Source organism: Lates calcarifer, linkage group LG10, assembly GCF_001640805.2.
Source record: "Lates calcarifer isolate ASB-BC8 linkage group LG10, TLL_Latcal_v3, whole genome shotgun sequence".
NCBI classification, from domain to species: Eukaryota; Metazoa; Chordata; class Actinopteri; family Centropomidae; genus Lates; species Lates calcarifer.
Window position 1 is genome coordinate 25547074 of NC_066842.1, and position 25926 is coordinate 25572999.

The 25926-nt window shown below is 40.9% G+C and overlaps 1 protein-coding gene across 7 annotated transcripts in view; it reads left to right on the plus strand.

Annotated features, from left to right (window-relative positions):
* Positions 1-1547: 1547 nt before the first annotated feature.
* Positions 1548-25926, plus strand: part of vps9d1 (VPS9 domain containing 1) — a 38011-nt gene continuing 13632 nt past the window's right edge. For 4 of the 7 annotated variants that reach the window (XR_007814006.1, XR_007814005.1, XM_051073639.1 and 1 more), the window contains exons 1-14: positions 1548-1748; positions 1817-2015; positions 2526-2637; positions 4377-4445; positions 6977-7039; positions 8359-8411; positions 9032-9119; positions 9369-9454; positions 10739-10887; positions 11586-11939; positions 12083-12212; positions 13835-14040; positions 14819-14903; positions 17822-17926. Coding sequence is in view for 5 of the 7 variants with exons in the window: in XM_051073639.1 (XP_050929596.1) it covers positions 1559-1748; positions 1817-2015; positions 2526-2637; positions 4377-4445; positions 6977-7039; positions 8359-8411; positions 9032-9119; positions 9369-9454; positions 10739-10887; positions 11586-11939; positions 12083-12212; positions 13835-14040; positions 14819-14903; positions 17822-17926 (1889 nt within the window). In the remaining 2 variants the exon portion in view is untranslated. Of the gene's footprint in view, positions 1749-1816; positions 2016-2525; positions 2638-4376; positions 4446-6976; positions 7040-8358; positions 8412-9031; positions 9120-9368; positions 9455-10738; positions 10888-11585; positions 11940-12082; positions 12213-13834; positions 14041-14818; positions 14904-17821; positions 17927-19471; positions 19553-25926 lie in introns of all 7 variants that reach the window. The other 3 variants (XM_051073637.1, XM_018704040.2, XM_018704044.2) reach the window with 3 other exon arrangements.

Below are 25926 nucleotides of genomic sequence, written 5' to 3' on the forward strand. Positions count from 1 at the left end.
AGAAGTGGTCTGATAGAATGGGATTCTGGGAAGACTGTTACATGTTCAATGTCAATACCATAAGCTAAAACAAGGTCGAGAGTGTGACTGAAACAGTGAGTGGGTTATTTACACACTGAGAGAAGCCAATACAGTCTAGTAAAGAGGAAAAAGCAGAGCTAAGGCTGTCATTGTTGACATCAACATGAAATATTGAAGTCGCCTACAATAATAACTTTATCTGTTTTAAGAACCAAACTCGACAGGAACTCTGAAAATTCAGATAAGAAATCAGAGTATGGACCAGGAGGACGGTACACTACAACAAATAGAATTGGCTTTAATGTTTTCCACCTTGGGTGGGACAGACTAAGAACAAGACTTTAAATGAATTATAATTGAGTTTAGGTTTAGTTAATTAATAAAGTGGAGTTGAAAATGGCTGCGACTCCACCTCCACGGCCAGTGTCTCTGGGAATGTGAGTATTAATATGACTGGGGGGGGTTGATTCATTCAGGCTAACATACTCATCCTGACACAGCCAGGTTTCAGTTTCAGAGACTCTAACGACACAATGTAAAACCCCGGCTGCCAAGAAAGCCAGGGAGACTTGTCACATGTAATATCAGATGTAAGGACACAGACACGTGGTCACATGTCTGAAAATGACATGTGACCCACGTGTTAATGATGAACACTCAGGCTATATATGTATGAATGTAATGCTGTTATGTTCAGTATGAACTTCATGTTAACAGTATTTCAGCCTCAGTGGAAACTGAACCTGGATAAAATAGAAACGGGTAAAACCTATCCACCTTTTGTACAGGTTAATCGGGAAGTTACACCTGACGTCACCAAGTTACTGAAGTTACCCTGATAAGCCAGTAACCTCGCTTCGTAGTACAGGCCTCAGGCAGCTTACTGTCACTGTTACCTACATTTAAAAAGAAATCAATAATATTGACCTATTGACTTTTACTTGTTACTCACTCTCTCTGGTTTCGTTGCAACACTCAGTCTGTCTCTTTCATAATGTGCCCACTGTTTTGAACTGACAGGAAGTGAGCAGGATTGGAAAACAAAACAAAATGTTTCTTATAAAAAAAAAAAAAAACAGGGAATGAGCAAGAGAAAAAGATATACACGTATATAAAGTTTATAGTTTAATTAAGTTTAAGTCTATTATGCATAGATAGACATGATATATGGTGTATACATTATTATACATATTGTATACATGTAATGAAATCATGCACATATGCCAGATGATCATATTATATACTGCTCTTGATGATCTCAGATGAAATTTATAAAAAAGAGAAACATCTCTGATGTTGCTGTCAGTGGATTGGCAGATGGGACCAAACAAGAGTTAATCATTCTAACCAGACTTGAACTAATCAACCTGAATATAGTGCTTGATCATTGGCACACATGTGACTCAGATCTTAAATCCCATGTGATGACCTTCATGTAGTATTCATGTACCTGCATTAGCTGAATCATCCAGCAGTACCTCTCATAACTTTTTCTGTCTTCTCTTTCTTTTCTGTCGCAGCCTCAGAGGAGAGGGAGATGGTAGCGGTGGAGCGGATGTTGAGACTGGCTGAGCAGTGCCTGGAGCGAGCCAAGTCATTTATAGAGAGGAACCGCCCTGATCCCCCTGACTTCTCTTCCTCTGCCTCTGCGTCCTCTTCCTGTTCACCTGGCCAATCAGAACCCCATCAGTCTGCTGTCCTCCCAATCACCACTGCTGCAAACACTGGTGAATACGCCCTCTAGTCATCTCTGAAACATAACATTCAACCACTGCTAACTTGAATTCTGCTTTAGGGGTTTCTCTCTGCTTGACCTCTGCTGTCACTGTCCCTCCATCTGGTGTTCCTGTTGACACAGGGTGTGAAGCAACCAGCCCAGCAAAGACTGGTCACCGCAGGGTGATGTCAGATGGTGGCGGGGAGCTCTCCCCTTTTCTGCCCCCTGAAGTCTTCCAGAGACTTCAAACAGTAGAGTCACAGGGCACAAGCAAAAAGTAAGGAGCTGTTTTTATTAAGGAAGGCAAATATTGTTCCATTCAACACAGCAAGGATAACAGAGAAGAACAAGAACCAGTCAGAATACCTTTTAGAACAATACATTTTGAACTGACCAACAGATCTAAACATCAGACAGATTCTTACACTCTTTAATGTCACATTTTATACATGTGGTTAGAGATAAATGAAAAAAACAAAAACAATCAAATTTAATAGTCTTGCTTCTTCTCACTGCTGTCTTTGTGCTCAGTTCTCCTTATCCCTAAGGATATTTTGCATAAACAATATTAGATTGAATTTGCAGAACCATCTTCTTCATCACCATCTGTGAATGTTGTTGGTGCTTGTATGAGCTTTTATCGGAAATATCGTCCATGCTGATTTTAAATATTCAGCACTCTGTAAACAAGAGTTTAAACTGATAATAATGGTCTGACACACCCCCTAAGTAACATGTTGCCTGTGTATATTTTGTTTGTGTTTATGCATGCATGTGTGTGCTGTAGGGAGCTGACACCCATTGAACAAGCTTCACGTTTGAACCAGAAGTTAAAAGCCGATTATGAAGCTCGTCTAGCAAGGCTGACACCTGGTCAGGCCTACCAAAAGACATCTTTGGTGAGTGTGTGTGTTTTAGAGTAAAGGATGTAGGAATAAGTGTCATTTATTTGTTTTAATGATATAAGAACTGTTAAGTGACTTTTAGTTTGCATAAGGACTGAAATGAGACTTTTCAAATATGAAGAAGAGGTTTGAGTTTTTATATATTTGTGGACCAGGAGTGGTAGATTCTGTTTTATGCTCTCAGCAGGCAAAACTAATTCAGTCCAATTCGACAGCCCTAATTTAATTAATCTAATTAATTGATTCTCCTTCATGAAGGTTGTAATGTTCAGTTTTTATCCAAACAATTTTAGAGAGTTGTTGATTCAACTTTATTGAACACACCCATTAAATATTCACAGTGCTGGTGAAAAGTGAAACCTTGGATTTAATTACTGGTTGAACCTCAGTCCAGCTCTCCCAGTAACTGTGGATCAAATCAATGTTCAGTAGGAAGTTTCTTCCTACTGAGCTGGTTCAGCTCAGACATATTCTCAGGATGTCTGGTGTGAACATCTCTCTGAGCTCAGTCCGCAGCATCTCTGTTGGGTTCAGGTCTGGACTCTGACTACAGAAGGTGGACTTTCTTAGTCTGAAGTCTGTAGCAGATTTACTGTGATGTTCAGGGTCATTGTCCTGCTGATCTTCAGCTGGTGGACATTATCCTGGAGGATACACTGAGAAACTCAGGAATTTATTTTCACCCCGATGATGGTGAGCTGTTCAGACCCAGAGGTAGCAAAGACCCAGTTCATGATGCTCCCTCCACCCTGCTTCACTACTGGGATGATGTTTTCATGTTGGTTTGCAGAACCTTTTCTACACCACACACAATGCTGACCATGAACATCTCTGAGATGTTCACATCTCTAGATGTTCATGATCAATTATGTTTTGGGGTTTTTCGAGTCTCAGGTGATTGCTGTTGCACCATCTGACTAAGCTCTCTATCAGTCTGGGGTCATCTTAGTTTGAAGAGTAGTCACAGAACTAAATCATCTCTATTTGTAGAGAGTTTGTCAAACTGTGAACTGATGAATATCTGAAGTCCTTTAGATGATTTTGTTATCTTTTCAAGCAGATCAGCAGATTCTAAGTCTTCTAAGATTATTGTTTGCTACGGCCTGGATGACTGAAACAACCACTGTCATATCAAAAGGTTTGACTTTTTTCCACAAACATACGCAGCCCCTTCATCAGTGTGTTTCTCCTTAGTCCAAAGGAAAAGCTCAATTCTGATTCTTTAAATTTGATATACTAAACAGGTGTGGTGTAAACCCTGCCTCCTCTGTGATGCAATTAGTTAATAAAGAAAGTATTTAAAACCACGATAGCGCTCTGTAAAGCAAAAATAATTCCCAGCCTCTTTAAACGACATTCTGCGTGGTCTTATTTTGAACTATTTATGGTACTTCCTGTCTGTTATTTACGTCAGGTTGGTATCCTGGTAGTTGATGATAGGTGAATACCTGAGAGGGGGCGGGCTGTGTGGAGTTCTCCTCACCACATGTATTATTTAAGGAAAGATAACGCCACAGCTGAAAAACACAAAAACGTTCTCTGCTCGTCGGTTTCATTTCTTTGGTGAAAAAGGTCATTATCTGCAGACAGAAACACGATGGTAAGCGAGATGCCACATTTAACCTGTAGCTTGGTCAGACGTTTTATTTATCACCATCGTTATTCTAACTCATTTCTTCTGATATCCATTCTGTGTTGGACATTTTTTAAAGTAACGTGAACTTATCGTTTAGATACGGAAAATGTTTCGGTGTCAAGTGGAGCTCCGAGCGTACTGGAGAAAACTAAAGGCGTTTGTAAAGGTAAAGTTACAAGAGCTATTTAATTGACACTGCGGGGAGTTAACGTTACACATACATTCAGAGACGTCAGGAGCTGTGCGTCGGTCAGCAGGGAGCTAACAGCAGCTCTCGGTATTATCTTGTCGGTTCACTGTAACCGCCAGCCAGAAAAAAATGTTTTTTTTTTTTTTTTTTTTTTAAAAAAGTATAATGAATTAAAAGATGTGTTCACGGTGAGTTTTTATTTTTTTATTTTCTATGGTATATCCGTGTAGTGAACAGCAGGAAAGCCGTTCCTTTACTGAAATTGGGCAATTATAATTTGTTAGTTTAGCATTTGGCTTTTAGCCATAACATTTTTGTTTCAATAAATAAAATGAATAAACCTCAGACCATCTTACAGGGAAGGTCTTTGGGTCTTACAGGACTCATTTCAGTCAACCAGGCAGTAGTTAGAGTATCACACAATCACACAAATTACTGTAGATGCAAAATGAATTATGGACAAATAAAACACAAAACTACGCCACAGTGCACTGACTTGAACTGCCAGGCTTTGGGCCAGTACAACAAAACTGCACTTGCATTACACTTTTCATCTGATAGGATAAAACTCTTTACCATGCTTTACTCTGACAGATGCAGACACCTAACATGGTGAACCTACAGGACACACACTTGAGTCCAGTGTCTTGGCTCAGATACCATCCTCACCGTTTGTTTTATTTTTAAATTTTTTTACATGCAAAAAGGTCCCAGGCCAGATCCAAACCCAGTACCATGTAGTTATGTGACAGTGGTGTAACCGTTTTGCCACCACAGTGCTCCACCATGTCTACAATCTTTTATCCACACACTGTTGAATATTTCCCACAATTATAAATGAACATTTCAGTCAGATGGAGCTCAGACATGAACTCTTTCCTCTTTGCTTTGGCAGCAGAAACAGTCTGACATTACTGTCAGTGTTTATCTGCATCACATATTCACTCAGAATAAATCACCATCAGACTAAAGAGCAAAAATACTCAGTAAGTAAAAAGCATTTATGTATTTATTCACAATAAATCCTCAACCTGACTGATAACTGGAAATTATTTCTAGTGTTTCTATTCTAGTCATGTGATCATATTGTTCACATTTCTCCTTGTTAAATGTCATTTATGGACGTCGCTAGAACTTAAACGACCTGCAGCTATCAGCGTTACTTGTCATGTAATAGGTACACCTACTCATGGTTCTGCCAACGCTGCTTTTAACTAACAACTCCACCTCTTTCACACGAACACGCCCGGGAAATCCTGGGTTGACTTAACATGTTGATAAGCAGCATCGTAAGACCACTTAGCCAGACTGTGACTGTAAAGATATCCTGGGTATGTTGAACTTCTTTTATAGCACAGCCCTCAGCTCATTTAACCAACCAACCATTCAAACTAACTAACCATTCAACACAAAATAAACTAATTACACCAAACTCCTTTGGATAACTGCCTATGTACTGTGTATGGCAGTGTAGTTTGGGTTCATGGTGCTGAATGGTCCCAGCAGTGATGGTAAACCAAATCCTAAACTTTGTCACACAATACTCCTGAGTGTTTAACACTATGTAGGGTTGTGATACTTTCATTTCCATGGCTGACAGTCAGTTTGGTTACATGTAAAAGCTGAGTAGGTGGGAGAGGGTGAAAGCATTTGTCAGTGACCTTAGAGAGCATATGGCTATTTTCTGGATGTACCAGAAAAGGTATGCATGTATGTCTGTGAAGGTTTTCAGTATGCATGTATGTAAATGTATGTACCAGTGTCAACTAAATTCAAATCAAACTCTCAAAAATACCAGTAGACAGGACACTGAATAAAATTGTCCCAGAGGATAAAGTGTAGTGCGTATCATTGAATAACTGCTACAAATGTTTTATTTACCTTAAACAGACTGATGTCTAGCTTTAGGAACACCAACCTCCTCTTGCTCCCGAGAAGTGTGCTTGCTAAGCTAGTAGCCATTTTGAGAAGTCAGACAGATGCACATTACTGGGTCTCAGGAGGATAACTTCATTCACAGTTATGTTTATGTTGTCTGGACATTTGTTTGTGATGCTAACTGCTCTGGACAGATACCACCACAGATGTCATGCAGATCTTTGTTATGATGGTATAAATGTTGACTGTTGTATCTGTCCTTGTTGCAGGAACATGGTGATGGCTCATTTTTAGTGATTTAAGATGAAGCATGTTTATTTATGTTTGTTTAGACATGTTGTAGAGACTTCAGATGGGAGTTGGGATGGGCCAGGACATAATGGCTGCAATTTTCAGACTTAATTTTTTTCATCTAGTATGTTGAAACTTGGTATCTGACCCCTTGCTTGTCCTGATAATATTTACAAACTGGCTGTAATTTAATTTACAGCTTTATATTTGTGCTGAAATTAATGGGATATATCTCTGTATAAACTATTCACATCTTGATACAACACATGATTTTTCCTTGGTAATAGTTGATTTCATGAATGCATGTAATTAACTTCTCCTCCTCTGTTGCAATGCAGACACTCTCTCTCCAGCGGCAGATGATGGAGAACCTCATCATAGCCAAGGCCCGTCAGGATGCTGTATCCTTCTACGATTTTGATTTGATTCCATTCAGGAACCAGTGATTGATATGAGACAATATCATATGCTGATTTAACACTCACTTCCATTAAAATCAAATCACAAATGGCAACTAAAATATCATTTGACATTTTTATTTCTGAGCTCATTTAAGTGAAAAACAATCTTCTCTTTTAATAAAATAGATAAATCCTGTTCACTATGAGGTACCACATTTTAATATATTGAGCTTTAAGTTTTTCACATTCTATAAAGAAAAACTGAGAGAACATTAGATTCCTGTTTGTAAAATTAAAGCAGGGTTTTGTGTAAACCTGAGTATTTTATCTCAAAGTGGCATGGCTTAAACACAGCATGCACTTTGTCAGTTGACCTGTCCTTTCTCCAAAATCCAAAATGTTTCCAGACTGCTGATTTATTCTCCATTTCAAAGGAAAGGTGTGTCTTACAAATGATTATGTTGTGATGGACTGTGATATTATACGTCATGGTAGTGTTGGGTTAGTGAAGAAACGCTGTTCAGGCTGTTATGTTGAAGTACTGTTATTCCAGGTTTAATAAATATGTTTCCAGCTTAGAGGCGGTGAAGCCTGTCTGTCATGTTAGCTACCTGTAATCAACTGGGAGCTGGATTTGGAGGAGAGCTTTGGGTCCTCCCACAAAAAAGGGCTGAAAGTGAGTCAATGTAGGTAGTTCGGAGTTTTTGTTATTTTTGTCAGTGTTGGCCACACAGGAGCCAACAGTAGCCTGTGTTATTGTGTGACGAAACCAGCTGATCTCTCCGTGCTTCCTTTTTTATGATGTCTGATCAATGTTTTCAGTTTGGATTGATATTATTGGATTGTTGATCACTGAATCGATGTATATCGATGTATCATTACACCCCTACTGTTCTAGTCTATTAGCTACCAGACTATCATTAACATGCAAAAAATCAGGGCCGTAGTTGTTATTATAGTTTTGAGAGAATAACTTAGATCAGACTCTGTCTTTATTGGTTCAAAGAAGGACCACTCCTCATCCTTACCTGCTCTGAACACATTTCCACCTCTGTGTTCTTTAACTAATGAATTATTCAGTATTCCATTATTGAATGGGTATTTTTCAGTAAGGTTATGGATGACCTTGTGACCACAGTTTGCAAAAATGATTGTATTTGTCTGTGGTATATAGATGTACAGAATGTAGTTACCATTTCCATCAGGGGCTGTATTTATAACATATGCCTGATTTAAATTCAAAGGCATCATCACTTATAGCTGTTTGATGTGAGGACTGCAATGTTTGGAGGTTTCCTTAATGTTTGTTGTAACATTAGCTCCAGCGGAAGATGGAGGAGAGAAGACTTAGGCTACAGGAAGAGGCTAACAGGTACACCATGGTTGTCCACAAACACAATTGATTAGGTTAATTCTTTTTTTAGCCTCTCGCTTCTTTCTTTGATCACATTAAAAATGAGTTGTATCTGAGTATAAGTGCTTTTTTTTTTTTTTACATGCACCAAAAGCTGCTTCCCCCCTTAGATCAGAAAGCAGCTAAACTTACTTGCTGCTGTGACAACATTTGAAGCTTGACATGTGGCTGACTTGACTGAATCAGATTAAGTAAGACCTAAATGTTTACTTAATAGACACGTTGAAGGCTACAAATGTTGCATATAGTATATTCACTCCTCAAAAGACCACACCAGAGTATAATTTGTGTTTCATGTACCCTGTTTCAGGATCAGTTCCTTCTAGCATCTTTTAAACTTTGAAACTGATGTACTTACCCACCAGTCCTCCAACAGTTGTCTGAAAGGCTCCCTATAGTGCCTGTGGCTTTATCCATTTGTGTTGTTATCTCAGGGTAAAGCTCTCAGTAAATCCTTGGAAAAGGTTTAGTCAATTTTGGAAATCATTTAGAGCTACACAGTTGATGACTCTTGACATTCATGCATTCTAAGGTTTGTAAGTTCTGTGTAAATGTTTTCCTGTGTTTTGTTATTACAGGAGATTTGCAGCATCTGGTGCAATGACTGCAGAGGAGCAAGAGCAGCGAACTCTCTATACCAGCGTACTAGAGTATGAACAAGACCATGTAAGTTTGTGAGTGATCGTATAAACACATGAAATGATAATGACAGTTTACCAGAGCTCAGTGTGATCTGTTGGTTGGTCTATCAGGACATTTTGGGGTCTTCACTATCTGACCAGTATGAAATGGTACTGGTACTGAAATGGCTGAAATGCAAACAACTCTGTGTTCATATGAAGCTCTTTCAGTTAATAAGAGATGTTTCATAATAATGAATTAACCAATCAGATTTGTCATGAATTGTCTCTTTAGGATTGGCCCAAACTGTGGAAAGCCAACATGAAGGAGAATCCAAATGATGTTACATTAGTGTCACGTCTAGTCTCCTACCTGCTCAGGTAACTGACTGCAACACAAGCCTTTTAAAAACCAAAACCAGATCCCTGAACCACCTCAGCTGGCTTCTTTCAATGTGAAGGAGTAGTGGCTCTACACTGAGCTCCCTCCGAATGTCTGTGCTCCTCACCCTATCACTAAGGTTAAGCCCAGACACCTTCCCAGATCTCCTTACCATAGGTAAGGGTTGGAATGTAGATGTAGATGAATGGTAAATTGAGTAAATTCAGCTCCCTCTTCAATACAACGGTCCGGTACAGCGACCACATTACTGCTGACACTGCACCAATCCACCTGTCAATCTCTAGCTCTATTGTACTCTCACCCATGAACAAGACTCATCCCAAGATACTTAAACTCCTTCTCTTGTGGCAGCAACTCTTCCCCCATAATTATCACAATGTAATTTTTATGTTGAGATATAAAATGATAATGTGATTTTTTTTTTTTAAATAAATAAATATAACATGGTGGATAAATGTTCAGTATAATAAATTTACATGCACAGAAAAGAATCGCAAACTCATGTCACGGTAATAGAGGTCTGATTGCATGAGTTAAGTTTTATATTAGTTGTTCTGAATGTTCTACATTGGCTTTGTGAAATGTTCCACTGTTAATTGTTTGCTATGTTCTGAAAAGTAAAAGTACATTAAAGTTATGTTTAAAATCACAGTTAGCTCTCTGCTTTCTGCAACTTTCACTCAGGAGCAAAAATCAGCCTTTAAATTTATTAGAAATAATTATTTGACATTGAGATAATTATCGATATCAACTCACATGGACAAAGATGTTATCATGATAAAAAATTTCATATCACCCAATCCTAACATCCATGATTATATGATCATCATATTTACTCATTCAGCTCTGCTTATATTTTCAAACTAATCTCAATGATAGCTGAACAGCAGATTTTTTTAGATGTGTTTAAAAGGTTCACTCACTCTGACTTGGTTGTATTGAATCATAGGTGTTTGTGTTCCCCCTCCATTATCTTTACAGACAGAGAATGTGTTTATTTACATTAAGTATGTGTGCAATGCTCTTACAAAACGATGGTGCACCCTGTGGATTCCTCTTAAAGTTGAAGCCATAATGTAGATGTAGACAAATCCACATTTCTATTTGTTCTCATTGTATTATTTGTCTGGTCCTAGTTGCCCTGAGTTGATCTGATTGCAACTTGAATAGCTGCTGGATGCTGTCATGGTTAACTTTGTAACAGGACATTCAACATTTTCATGCCAGATGAGGACTGACTAACATTTGTATTGTGTCTTCAGCCAGTCTGACCACCCTGTGGTGAAGCTGCTGAGGAAACACCAGTACCGGGTTTACAACAGACTCTATCCTATGATTAGCAAAAGCCTCCCCCAGAGTCCTAACCTGCTGCTGAGACCCTCTTGCAGCACTCACACCCTGCTCCATCCAGGTAGGACCAGAACAGGGTGTTTTGTTACAGAGCTTTTCGGTGATTCATTACCTCATTACCTAGGTTCATCAAAATGCTGGTTTCACATTTATCTTGAACTGTTAAGCTGTGTCCATAATCAGCGTCTTTTATATGTAGAGGTTGTATTTACTTGATGTGCTAAACATGTTGACTTTGTTATGTCTCTGCACCAGTGACAGCCAAGGATGGAGGCATTATGTTTTAGGGTTGTCTGAATTTAATTTCTTTAAATTTGGCACAGCTGTTCACCTAGACCCAAGGATAAACAGCTTAGATTTTGGTGGTCAAAGGTCACTGTGACTGCACAAAACACATTTTTGGCCATAACTTAAGAATTCACAATAACACTGTTCAGCTGCAACTGGCCTGGTTGACAGAGGCAAATAGCTGCAAGGCAGTAATTGTAGTTCTGTAAAGTACCTGTGTACAAAACACAAGTACATCTTGAATACACCTCTTTTAAATGTTCTATTTTTATCACATTAGAAAAAGTACAGTTTGGCTCCATGTCAGGCACAGATTTATCAGGACAACAGATCAAAAGCAAACAAATCAGGACACCAAGTAACACTATACATATGTGATAGGTTACTGTAAATCACTCTTGTAGCACCCATTACTGTTATGCATTAGCAGTAATATATTTGTTTTATGTGGCTATGTTATGGGTCACACAGAGACCCAGAGGAAGCCAACCAGCACCGTGAGCAGTAGCAGCCAGAGCGTCAGCACCAGCTTGTCACTTTCCCCCTCGCTCTCTCATGACCTCCACGCCAACTGTGACAATGAGGAAGGGGAGGAGCTTCCTGCACAGGCGACAGTGGACCGGGAGAACTCGTTTGAAGATCTGGAACAGTTTCTGACCCAGATGGACTGGGCCCCACCCCACAGTAGCAGAGGTGACGTCGGCTCAGATTCAGACCCTACCTGTGATAGCTCAATGCTGAATGAGGGCCACACACAGGAGCTGGAGATGAGAGCACTGAAAGAACATCTGAAGGCCATCGTCAAAGACATTCATATTGCAATTGGTGAGCATGATCATAGAGGATGGATATGTGTGTGTTAAGATGGGTAGAAATGATCTTACCATGTTTTAAGACTGAATTTTGCATTAACAGTCAAAGTAAAGGTTGCTGGATATTAAATGATGAAGGTGTTTTTTATATTTCAGATCAGCTTCTGTCATTGTGTTTGCTGTCCTTTGAGTTTCTAAACACAGCAAGTTCCAAAGACCTGTGCCTTGCCAGCATAGAGGAGGCTTTCTTCACACCCCTGTGGAGCGCTCTGGTGGCTCTTTTCAGGTAAATCCTTGTATCTAATGACATGCCTTCATGTCATGTTAAACAGGCAATGTTTCTTACTGCTGTGACAGTAGTATGGGTCTACATGACATTGTAAATGCTGTTAATGACCAGTTAGACATGTGGAAAGTTCTGTTATCTAAAGCAAATGTTTTGACTGTTTCTGAAGTAGAAAAATACAAAATTATTGCACAGGAAGTATCTTTAAAATTTGCATTGCTAGATATAATCAATAGCAGGTAAGTCTCTACAGTAGCAGGTAATTTTTGGAGAGTTGTGCTCTCAGAGTTTGTCTCAGCTGATGACCTACACACTGACTACAAAACAAATCATTGCAAACAGTGGCATGTTAAACAAACCATTGCTGGTTTGCTTTCATACTTCACAAGCAGTGTTATCATAGAATCAAATCTGTACAGCAAGTTGGCAGTGAAGTTGGTGTTTGGCAGCCAACACATGAGCTCAGGGTTTACCCAGTAGTGAAATTGTTGAATGGCAATGTGGCGTGTTATCACCAGCCACTCTCTCTTGTTTAAGTTTCTTGTAGCTCTAAACCGTCTTGTTATTATGAGGAGGCAAAAAAGCCCCCCAAAAATCTTAGAAATCAGTCGGTGCTGCTGCTATGTAAAAAAAAAAATCTGTTTTAAAATGAATGGTATGCTTAAGAAAATGGTTCTCAGTAATATAAAGATTGTGTATATACGACATGCATCCATTGGACTGAGACATGCATGACCATCGCAATGGTCCTTTTTAATTTTACACACTGCAGCATGGACCAAACCAAATGATGGATCATGGCTTTGTTGATGAACTGTCTTTTGTGTATTGTGTTATAGATTCACTGATAAATTCTGACAGAGTTTGTTCTCGTTAATTTAAACACACCTTTAGTGTAACATTCCATGAGTGAATCAGAGTCTATCACCGACCAGCATGTGGCAGTGCTACTCTAAGAATGTCAACCTCGTCCCAGCTTCTCCTCTTCTAGTTTTCATTACGCTTAAATAGAGTCTTTAAAATAATTTGTTGTGATGCCTAGATAATAGTATTATCACTACTGTCTGCTACTAAATTTACATTCTCTCACATTATCATGAGAAATTTATAAATGTGTCCTGCTGTTTTTTTGATTTCCTGCACTCAAAGAGAACTTGAGTCATGAAACAAACTGTTATTTATTCTACTTGTTATGGGACACAGTGTGACCTCCTACAGGCATAAGGAGGAACACGTGTAGTCTAAATAAATGATGTTTTCTCCTTCCTTCTTCAGGCCAGACATATATTTTAAGAAATAATAATAATAATGCAGGCGAAGCATGTTTACTGTCGCATAGTTTTTCTCCAGGCAGTCCTCAACTTGAATTAATTCCAAGAGGATTTTGTGATCAAATTTCAAGCTTTCATTTTTCAATTTTTTATGTATTTGAAAATTATATTATGTCCTACAGTCCATTTCACTGTTGAATCTATTGGCCTGGGGAGAGGGAAGAACTGCATATGCCTTGTCTTTGACACATACCATTGTTATCTGCTTCTTTTTACCTGCCCCTGACACAGCACACCAAAAGCTTTTCTGTCATGCTGAAAAAAATGTCTCCTTTTGTATTTCTTCATCAGGAAGGTCAACAGGGAAAGAGAGCAGGCCTTTGAAACAAGTATGAAACTATACCGGGATGCCTCACCTGGAGATGTCGGTGTTCCCTTGAAACTGTTCCCCCAAGAACCTGGCACACTACAAGGTTCCTACCCCTATGAGTCTGCTGTTCAGGAGCTTAAGCTTCTTGTTAAAGACTGTTGTCCACAGAAGAAGTTGGAATGTATTGGTGAGTCAGACTGTGTTGTCATAGTGTTATTCTGTGTTATTTTTTTAAAAAAAAGAACATTATATTGGTAGCCAAGCAAACAGAGTTGGTGCCCTACTTGTTTTGAAGTAGGAAGGGGAAGTTAGATGTGTGCTCCAAACATGTTTGAAATTAATACTACTAATTGAAGCACTGATTAGAACTTGAAATATTAAAATCATTTTCTAAAAACAACTCACTATGTTGTACAACATTGTTTAGTCCATAAAGTGTCAGAAAACGGCAAGAAATAGCAAGAAGTAGATCGGTTTCCCAGAGGCAAATCTTCGAAACCCCAAAACATTTGGTTTACAATTACAGAAAACTCTGAGACAGAAAATCTTTCAGTTAAAAGTTTGGGAACAAAAGATATGTTCCTTAAACTGGAACGCAGCCTGTTTTTCCAGTGTTTACATGTTTTTTTCTTTTGGTTGTTAATAAAGTCAGAGTTTCTGTGAGTGCCTCTCTTTTTGTTATGGTGAAGATTGTCACTGTATGCAACATTTTAGAAATGTTAGTCATTACATTACTTTAACCTCTGATGTTCTGTACTATTGTTTATTGACAAAAATTTAACACGTTGGTGTGGACAATACACAACTCATCTATGATAGCCCAAATTTGACATTTAATTTGACAAATTACCTCTAACAACACTCATTTTCATCTGGAGCCAGTTAGTTTTTGAGTTTTTTGAGTTGTGTATGAGTTTTTCTGTACGTAAACACGTGTGTGTGTTGCTTGCTGTATTTTGTTACAGTTAGGACATTACGTGTGATCTGTGCCTGTGCTGAAGATTACAGGTGTCTTCATGAGGTGGACTCTACACCCAAAACAGCCGCTATGTGAGTATTCATCAGCTACAACAACCACCAGTTCTGTGGAGGTTTGGTGTAAGCAAGAAAAAAACTGCTGTTTTTTTTCTTTTTAGTTGGAGTGTACATCTAATTAAACTTCAAAATAAGAGCCCTTTATTCATTGACTCCATGCTTATGACAGGGAGGAATAGACTATTCCAAAGTCCAGTAAAAGTACCCAAACATAATTTAAGGGCTCTGTGCCTGTCTCTAGCTGCCCTGTCAGGTCTCATCAGTACTCAGCTAGGCCTGGCACAGCATGGGCTGTCCCAGGTCTATTGCCCCCCTATAGAGTACCTCTTCCTGGCCAGGCCTAAAAGTGGGTCGTCCTGTCTGGCTTTGGAAGGGCCCAACAACGAGCTTTGGGAAGAGAAGAAAGGAGATGGAGGTTTGTAGAATCTGTGATGATGCGCAGAGAATCAGACAAAGGCTCAGTGGGTCATAATGGAGAACATACTGTGCACTGTGAACTTAATTTGTTCTGTGTTGGCAAAGTTTGAGTGAAACACTGAAGAATAAGTGAATGCAGAGGAAGTTTTAATGTGTATCTTCTCAGTGAGAGTTCACGTTATCCCCTGATCCACATCCAAGAGACAACAGTGATAATCAGTCTCATCTCTGCTGAGCTTAGACTTATTGTGAGCACACTAGTAAACAAACTGAGAGCCAATTTTTTTTCCAAGGTGGGTGGGGAACTTAGTCCTGAAATAGGAGCATTTAATAAGTTGTTTGGAGAGCCACTCTTAAGTTTAGATGCTTTTTAATAGGACTTGAAATAAGCTGACATGAAACCAATGGGATATGTCACCAACAATTAAAGTGTTTCATGTGTGTATGTGTGCACAAAGAAAAACAATCTTGCACAAAGTTCTGTTTCTTTTCCAAAGAGTGATCTTATAGCTTCCCTTTTTTTCATACACTTATCCCTTTTCCTCTTGTTTTGGATCCACTAATGTTTTTTGAGAATGGCTGACGCTATGTCTCCTGCTCCATATCTGTCTCTTTGTGTTAGAGTGTTTGTGAAGTGATCACGGATGGCAGAGTAGAAGAGTTGACCGGGCACAGCACTTCTCAAAGTTTTTGTCCAGAAATATAGTGACGTTGAAGGTTTTTTGTGTTTATACTCTCAGTACGCTCAAATCTACAACTTAACTACAACAAATGAAAACTGAGTCACACTGTGTGGAATTAATTTCGTTAAATGGACTGCATCAGTCAAACATGGCCAAGCCACATGAGCAATCTTAATCGATAATTTATTTTTTCTTGTTGATATTTTAGGGACCAGGAATGCGTTCATGTCTGCCACCTCAGGACATAATCTGTAATCATCTTTGGTGAAAATCACTGCAGCTTGGCCAGAATAAAAATCAAAACCTGCATTTAAAAGGAACATCTGTTTTTCAAAGGCAAACTCTTGCACTATTAACTTATTACAGATCCATTTTAATTTTACAATGTCATATTCTAGCCTGTGGTCACTGGCAGCTTTAATTCAATAAAACTTTCATTCAGAAATGAACTTTTTACCTCTAAATTTAGACTGAATTCTTTCCTCTGTCCAAGCTGCCACATTTTTTCTGTACTGACTGTGGCTCAGCACAGGCCCACATGTGACTACTTTTCTTTCTCTAAATACACATTGCTTGTCTGCGTGTCACTCTGACTCATATAAACTGTTTTTGATCAAGGCCTGACTGATTCTGGAGGTTGATTTATACCTAAAACATGGCATTCTGCAGACAGACCTATCATATTTCACCTCCATGCACCATCCCATTCTCATGAACACTATGTATCAGGAACACCTGGAGGGAATTTCATTACATCTGACACCAATGTTCCCCTGGACTCAAGTATAAACTGATTAGAATTTGGCAGGTTAAAGGTCAAAGGTCAAGCTCATATGACCTCACAAAACACGTTTTTGGCCATACATAATCAGCTAATTGTGACAAAATTTCAAAGTCATGTGTTATGCAGAAACATTTTTCTGGCCATTATACAATGCCATAACTCAGGAACATATATAACATATTTCCTCAGTGGAGGCAAACAACCACAACTTTATTCATTGAGCAACTTTCATCAGTGCTTTGTCCTTGACTAACTAGAAGCTCATTTGTTCTCTTGTGCTTTTGTCCACATCCCTTTGTTTTCTTTCTTCTATTGTGTGGCTGAATTGGTCACCACCTCCCCTATATATCCTGATTAATTAAGAATTATTTTTCTCTCTGTCCATTTGTTCTGTTTCTTGACCTTTTTGATCCCGCATCAAATTGGAACATTGGAACACATTGCAAACCCATAATTGAGCCTAATCTTCTCACTGAAATCAGCATGTGGGTAGAGTGCATTGTGTCCTTGGAATGCAGAGACACCAGTTTTCGTGTGAGAGCAGCAATGTGTGTTTACAGTAGTGAACTCAGCAGATTATAATTCAGGGTTGCGACTCTGTGTGTATGTGAGGTCCAATTCTCAGTGGTTACATGAGCCTGTCCACACCTTCCAGAACCTGCAGAAGGAGAGTATCCAGTTGCATGTGGCTGGGTCAGTCAAGGGCCAGCAACCTACCTTCTCACGCAAACTAGCAAGCAAGCAGTTAGCCCTGCGTGTGAGTCCTGATAAACAAATGGTCACTGTCTGCACACAGGGAGAATGCTATCAGGCTGTCATCATCTCCCAGGCTGCAATTTGTCCTCCCAACAGATCCCAGGGAGAGGAAAAAAAGCTTTATCACTCCCATCCCTGAACACGCATCCCATTAAGAGCTACTTTTGATTTAGTTTCCATTCAGTTCTCTTGGGAGCACAGGGCATCATACTATGTAAATGTCACTGTTTTACGTTATTTATTTACTTCTATTTCCCTCTTTTACTCATCCACCTCTTTTTTCTTTCTGATAGCGGAGCAGATGACCTGTTGCCCATCCTGTCCTTTGTGGCTCTGCAGTGCCAGTGTCCTCAGCTGGTGTCTGAATGTGCTGCTTTGGAGGAGTTCATTCATGAAGGGTGAGTCATCATGTTGGAAGAGGATGATGAATGAAGGTCTCCTTTGTCTGCATCAAATACACAAAAATTTGTCTTGAGTAGATGTGTCACAGTTTTGAAGGAATGTGCACCTTCATGTTACTTCCCCACGTTCCCTTTGTCAAAGAAACAGAAGTTTGCAAATGGCATTATACTTGATAGAAATCTCAGCCAACTGTTTTGACTGATAACAGTTTCATGGCAGATCAAGTATTTGCCAGTTTGTACTAGTGTAGTAAAGTTATTATTCCTCTGTGCTGGCGATGAGGCTGATGGATAAATCTCCCTAACTTTTCACATTTCTGTCAGTCATATGCGTGGACCTGTTGCAAGGACCTCACATTAGATCACATGGTTGATTTGTCTCATCTTGCTGGACGGTGCCTCCAACATAAGTTGAATTCCTCAGCCAAAGTGTCCCTGATGGTTTAATTTTCTTTATGCTAACATTAAGTTTGCAAGACTAATGTTATCATAATCACAATGTAATTTGCCTTTGGACTTGTTTTGGAACATGAGACAGTGATGTAGATGAATGAACCTGTGTTATGCATTATGTGGTTAAACAGAACGCTTGTTACAGCGGCCTATTAGCTCATTGAAAATGACAGAAGAATTGGACTGACCTTGTAACAGTCTTTCTTTTAGTTGTAGTGTTTGTGAGATCAGTTCATAAATATCGTATATAAAAATTAAAACAACCGTTGCAAACCGACATTAATTTTTACTAGTTAACCCCCAGGAACAGTTATAGACCACTGAGCATCGTTTGCCAATGTGTTTGTAAGGTAATCACTTTTTACAGTGCTAAATCAGGGCAAAATATTGCCAGTGCTCACAGTTTTAATCTTTGCAGGATCTAGAACAGCATTCATACCATGGGAAACAAACTTGATGGTAATAATAATAATGATAAAATTATTCATGTGTATCGAGGAATTAGATCAAAATGTTGCATTAGACTTAAAAGCCCCTCTATGCACAACCAGTGTAGTACTGATTAGGGCCTGACTCATACATTATAGTCTGTCCACCAGAGGGCACTGACAGGTTTATTTTAAGTTTTTCTTAAATCTTGTTCAGTACATGTCTTCGCAGTTCTGTAATAATTTATGGCTTATATTCATGTAATCAGACAACACAGGTGAATTGCTGCTGACAGTCCAATATCCAGTTTTTAATCAGATTACTTTTTTCTTGGGTTGACAGGCTCACACAGTCTCAAAATAGTGTTGAACGCATCTTCCACATCTGTTACTGAGGTTGAATACATGTTACCAGATACCAAAGTAACAGTCAGAAAGGACAGTTGAGGACAGTTGGTGGTCTCCATCTGAAATACTATATCATACTGAGTATCGTTGCGTGTGAATTCAGACCACATCCGAGAGATCCACTAAAGAAAACTGTGTGTTGTAAAAACCAAGTGGTTAGATTGGCAGTGGCCAAAGAATGTCAGGATATTTGGGATTTGGTTTTTCTTTCTCCATAAAAATACAAATAACATCCCTCTTTGTGTTTAAGTAGTTCAGTGGGTTGGAAGGCTTCTAGTGAAAGGAGTGGTGAAGCCAACACAGACCACAGGGATGTGACGGGGTGGGATAATTGGTGAGTGGTTGAGTCAGTGGACTCAACATCAGACCCATGTTACTTTTTACATTTTGACATTAATTGATATAGTTCAAGTCTTTTTTTGTTTTTGTTCTGATAAAAAATGTATATTATTTTTTCATATTTTAGAGTTTTAGTTTTGAGCAACAAAAACTAAATTTAAATCCAGTATTTTAGTGTTGTATTTATCAGCGAGATTTTACACTTATTTACATAAGAAGCAGTTTAAGGCTCTAGCTGTCACCATCTCGGACAAAATTTTTTGTCATCTACCACAAATACTCATTCCCAAACTCTGGCTGCTAAAACTGTTGTGGAATGCTGTTCTTGCTCACTTCACATTATAACAGCTACTGGACCTGTGCAGAGCAGTATGATCATTCAGAAGCTGGGTTACCTCTTCACAAAAATACTGTTCACTGTTTGGATTTAGCTTTAGGCGAATTGCTTCAAAGTGTTTAACTTTCACTTAACCTTAACCTGATGTGCTTCATTAGGACAGTGTGGGTGTGATTTGATCAGATTTGTATCAACCCAGTTCACCAGGGGAAAGAGGAGCAACAGAAATAACCAGGTGGATTTGATTCAGCAAAGTTAGAAGATTTCAGATAAACATTAGGTGAGAGGTACAGCCTGGCCTAGTCTCCAGGGAGCAATACCAACAAGACATCAAAGCAAACTATGACTAATTACTGCCAGGTCAATACAGAATCGAGAGACATGGTAGGGTGCTGCTCACATTTGCTGCCACAGCTGTCAACTGCAGCATGTTCAGCTCAGATAAAACATAAACATCCTGTTGTGTTACACAACCACTGAAACTATGGCAGCCTTTTTAATACAGCGATGTTTATATACATTGTGCTGCCCCTTTAAGAGAGAGAGGTGATCGTTGTACTGTTTGTTCTTGTGATGTTGCTGTAGTTCTTTTCCTTGAGGTGAAGCTGTTGTTTTCTCCCATTATTCATTTTCTCTCTGCTGAACCTTCAAGAGCATATGTCTGTGAGTACATTTTATATTGTTCATGGTTTGTCTGACGAACTTAAAAACGGGAGCAATGTTAACGCGCTAGCCCACCTATGGCGTTTTCAATGTAAAGTTAGCATTAAGCTAATTGGCAGTTGTAATGGTTAATTAGCAACACGTTTGTGTGTAGTTGTTTGTATAATTTGTGTAAATCTGCAGTCTGGCGCTGTGGGAGACAGCTGCCTCTCCAGTAGCTCTCTAGTTTTTTTTTTTTTTTTAGCTCTTTTAACATTTTTTAACCTCTTTCCCTCTACTTTTCTTACTCTTCTTGTGAAGAGATTGTGTCCTTTATATATATCCTATGGATATTTTTAACTTTAAATTGCAACCAAGAGCCAGTTTCCTCACTTATTCACGACACTACTAGAAACAACAGGACAATTGATCTTCTGTATGTTAATGTAAGGGACGCATACAGAGCGACTCCCCTCCCCCCTCTAGGGAAGTCTGATCAAAATCTGGTTCACCTACAGCCACTGTAAGGTGTGAAGACCATCACAAAGGTCACAACACAAAAACCAGAGCTGTAGGGGGGACAATGGAGAGGGCAAACGAACTGAACGACTTCTTCAACAGGTTCAACAGGTTCCAGTTCCGAAGAAGAACCGGCCCAGCGAGCTGAATGACTTCCGAATGACTTCCTCACTTCACACCTAATGAAGACGTTGGAGCGGCTCTTCCTCAGCCTCCTCAGACCCCAGGTGAAACACACCCAGGACCGCCTGCAGTTTGCGTACCAGCAAGGCGTTGGTGTGGAGGATGCCATCCTCTACCTGCTACACCAAGCCCACTCCCATCTGAATAAGGGAAGTGGTACAGTGAGGATTCTCTTCTTGGACTTCTCCATTGCCTTTAATACCATCCAGCCCCACATGCTTTGGGACAAACTGAGCAGGATGGGAGTGGACCCCTACCTGGTGGACTGGATCTCCGACTACCTCACTGGCAGGCCACAGTATGTCAAGCTGAAGGACACCATGTCTGACGCTGTGGTCAGCAGCACTGGATCCCCCAGGGCACAATGCTGGCCCCTCTTCTCTTCACCCTGTACACCTCGGACTTCTGTTACAACTCAAAGCTGTGTTACATACAGAAGTACGCCGATGACACAGCCATCGTTGGGTGCATCAGGGATGACAGAGAGGAGGAGTATTGGAGACTGGTGGGGGACTTTGCTGCATGGTGCCACACTAACCATCTACAGCTCAACACCTCGAAGACGAAGGAGCTGGTCATTGACTTTGGGAGGTCCACACCAAGGCCGCGACCAGTCCTGTTAGAGGGAGCTGAGGTGGAGGCTGTGGACTCTTACAAATACCTCGGGCTGTGGATAGATAACAAACTGGACTGGACAACACACACCAGCCACCTGTATGGGAAGACACAATGCAGGCTGTACTACCTAAGGGGTCTGCGGTCTTTCAGTGTCTGCAGCAAACTGCTGTGGATGTTTTACCAGTCTGTGGTTGCCAGCATCCTCTTTTACACTGTGGTGTGCTGGGGGGCAGCATATCGAAGAAGGACACATCCAGACTGGATAAACTGTGGTCGGCACGAAGCTGGACTCTCTGGTGACGGTGGCAGAGATGAGGACACTGGACAAACTGCTGGATATTATGGACAATGCCAGCCACCCTCTGCACACCGTCATCAGCAACCAGAGGAGCCTGTTCAGTGAAAGACTGCTCCTGCCCAAGTGTAGGACTAACAGACTTAAGAACTCCTTTGTCCACCATGCCATCACGCTCTACAACTCCTCACTTGGGGGGAGGAGGAGGTAGGGTAGGGTATGGAGGACAGAGGGGAATGGTAGCCCCCCTTAATATGCAGTAACCCACCCGGACACTCAATAACCTCATCCACCGCCAGCCAGTTCATATTCATATTTATCTATCTTAATGCCATACACAGTCTAGTATACTCAGTATATTTAATTCACTCTTATTCTATTCTGTTTATATTCTCTGTCGTTTGCAAACTGTCCTTCATGCTGCTCTTGTCTGTCGTTTGCAAGCTGTCGTTGCAACTGCCCTGTGTGCTGTGTCTGTCTGTATAAGCTGCTGGAAACTTAATTTCCCTGAGGGAGTCATCCCAAAGGTTACGTACAGAAAAATTGGATCGTCACAGAAACACACAGCTGTCTACGGAGAACACAATGGGTAACCAAGATGCAGAGTCACCGTCAGTATGCTCCAGTGCCTCACGCACCAGTCATTGCTCATCAGCCAGCGCCATTGCAGCCAGAGCACAAGCTTCATTTGCTCGAAGAGAAGCAGACATGATTAAGGCTCAAGCATGTATTGAAGAGCAGCAACAAAAGGCTGCAGCTGAGGCTGTTAGAAAGAAAGCAGAGCTACAAGCTAGTCTGCACACGCTCAGGCTAGAGAGCGCGGCTGCAGCTGCTATGGCCGAAGCTGATGTTCTGGAAGCAGCTGCTGAGAGTGAATTTGGAGAGCTAGATCGTGCTAGCCAAAAAAATATATACACTGAGCCCAAGTACAGGGAGAAACCAAGACCTGAGCCTCACTAAGACTCAAAGCTACTTGAACCCGGGCCATCACCAATGCGCTAGCTGACAATGGAAGATGGTGAGACAGCTGAAGGCAATACGGGAAACTGTAAAGAGGAGTCACGCGAGGTCAGCAACTATGAACTCAGCTACCACGACTTACCCGATCAGTGAACTTCCGGACTAGAGGATGATGCTACTCCATATAACTCTCATGCTCAAAGCTCATCCAACACTGGCGCTCCTGAGACAAGAGCGCCTGCATGGTCCACCTCCATCCAAAGACAGTTACAGCCACCGAATGTTGTCACACAATACAAGGCCGTTCAGCAGCAGCTAACAACCTCAGTCATATACAGGTGCCACTCCCAGAACTAATGATCCCAGCTCATTGTCTACAACAGACCTAGCCAAGTACTTAATACATTGTGAGATGATAAGTTCCGGGCTGTTAAGGTTCGATGACCAACCTGAGAATTACTGGGCCTGGAAAGGATCTTTTCATAGTTCTACAGAGGACCTAAACCTGACACCAAGGGGGAGGCTTGATCTGCTGTGTAAATAGCTTGGTCTGAAATCATCTGAGCATGCAAAGAGCAGATGGATTCTTACCTAGTCTTAATTACTTGGACACATCTCGTGGCATCACTCCAATCGTCCAAAAGCTGCCATACTCCTTGCATGACAAGTGGGGCTCTCTAGCATCTCTGTTACAAGGAAAACTACCGAACCTCGTACACACCTTTCTCCTTCTTTGCAAAGTTAGCTTGTGATCTAGCCCAAAACACTTAACGACCCAAGCTTTGCCTCACTCACAGGTGGTTCGAGCATGGGAAAGCTGGAGGACTCCTTTAACCACAACGTGAAAACAGCCATTTCTGTCAAAAAAACGGAGGTCTCAGTGAACTCTGACAGCAGCCATACCAGCCCCTTGGAAAAAGGGATGGCCAACCCAGACAAGCAATGTCTGCTCCATAACAACCACACCCTCTTAGGAAGTGTTGTTAGGAAGGTAAGGCTATAGTCAGAGAACTATGCACTGAGCATAGCGAATGGGACGACCCAATATCTCCTGAACAAAAGACACAGTGGAGGTCTTGGAAAGACTCACTCAGTGCACTCGAACAACTTCACATACCAAGACCACACCTACCTGTTTCCTTACTCTCCACTCAGCACAGGGAACTATGTGTATTCTCCGATGCTTCCACCACAGCCATCTGTGCGGTGGCCTACCTCAGAGCAACTGATGATAAAGGACACAGTCATGTAGGATGACACAGTCATGTAGGATTCTGTATGGCAAAATCCAAGCTAGCACCACGTCATTCCCATACTGTGCCTCGTCTGGAGCTTTATGCGGCTGTGCTCGTAGTTGAGATAGCAGACATGTTAGTGGATGAGCTAGATGTTAAAATCCACACAGTGAAGTTCTGTGTTCTATTCAAGACGTTCTATGTGTACGTTGCTAACAGAGTTGCATGCATCCGGAAGTCTTCACAGCCAGAACAGTGGCACTTTGTCTGCTCAGAGCACAATTCTGCAGACCATGGTACACGACCAGTACCAGCTACACTCTTGGGAGATAGAAATCGGTTTTTAGGACCCTCTTTTCCCAAACAAGATGATGGAAGTATACCTACTTAACCAAAATCTTTTGAGCTTGTTGAACCGGACACTGACACAGACCTGCGTCCGCTGATTGCAACCTTTGCTACAAAAGCTTCTGAAACGCTGCTTGGTTCGCACAGATTCAAACGCTTTTCCAATTGGAAGAGGCTTACACATGGAATAGCCCAGCTCATTCAGAAAGTCAGATCTTGTGCTAGAACTCCAGAGGGAGATACGCCAAAAACAGATGAGCTTACACAGGCAAGAACAGTAATTGTCCAGACTGTACAGCAAGAGGCCTTTAAGGAGGAAATCAAGAACCTGTCCAAAGGAGAGGTGGTCTCAAAGCGCAGTCCTCTCAGAAAGCTCGATCCCATCCTGGGTGCAGATGGTGTGGATCGGTGGCCACGTGTCATCAGCTGCAATTCTGTGGGATGAGAAACATTCTATAATCATACCTAAAAATCGCCACATTGCTATGTTGTTGGTGCAGTATTACCACGAACAAGCTGTACATCAGGGTAGGCACATCACTGAGGGGGCCATCAGGTCTGCCGGGCTGTGGATCCTGGGAGGGAAACGACTGGTATCAAGCATCATACACAAGTGTGTCACCTGCAGGAGGTTAAGAGGGTGTATGGAAAAACAAAAAATGTCTCAACTTACATGCTGATCGGCTCACCCAAGCTCCTCCATTCACACAGGTCGGACTAGATGTATTTGGACCATGGACGGTCTGTGCTTGTCGTCCCAGGGGAGGCCCCTCAGAAAGCAAGTGCTGAGCTGTCATGTTCACCTGTTTGGTCACAAGAGCAGTTCATATGGAGGTAGTAGAGTCTCTCTCTACCTCAAGCTTCATAAATACACTTAGAAGATTCACTGCTATCAGGGGTCCAGCGAGACTCTTCCGTTTGGACAGAGGGACAAACTTTGTTGGCGCATGTAAAGGGCTTGGCATAACAGCAGAAAAAGCTGAGTTTCAGTCATACCTCAAGGACCAAGGCTGCAACTTGGGACTTCCACACTCTTCCCACATGGGGGGAGTGTGGGAAAGAATGATAGGGGTTGCTCCGTGCATTTTAGATGGCATGTTGCTCAAGGTGCATTCCTCCAGTCTTACACATGAAGTTCTCGTCACGCTGATAGCAGAGGTCACCGCTATAATGAATGCGCGGCCAATTGTTCCTGTGTCGTCGGATCCAGACATGCCAACCATACTCATTCC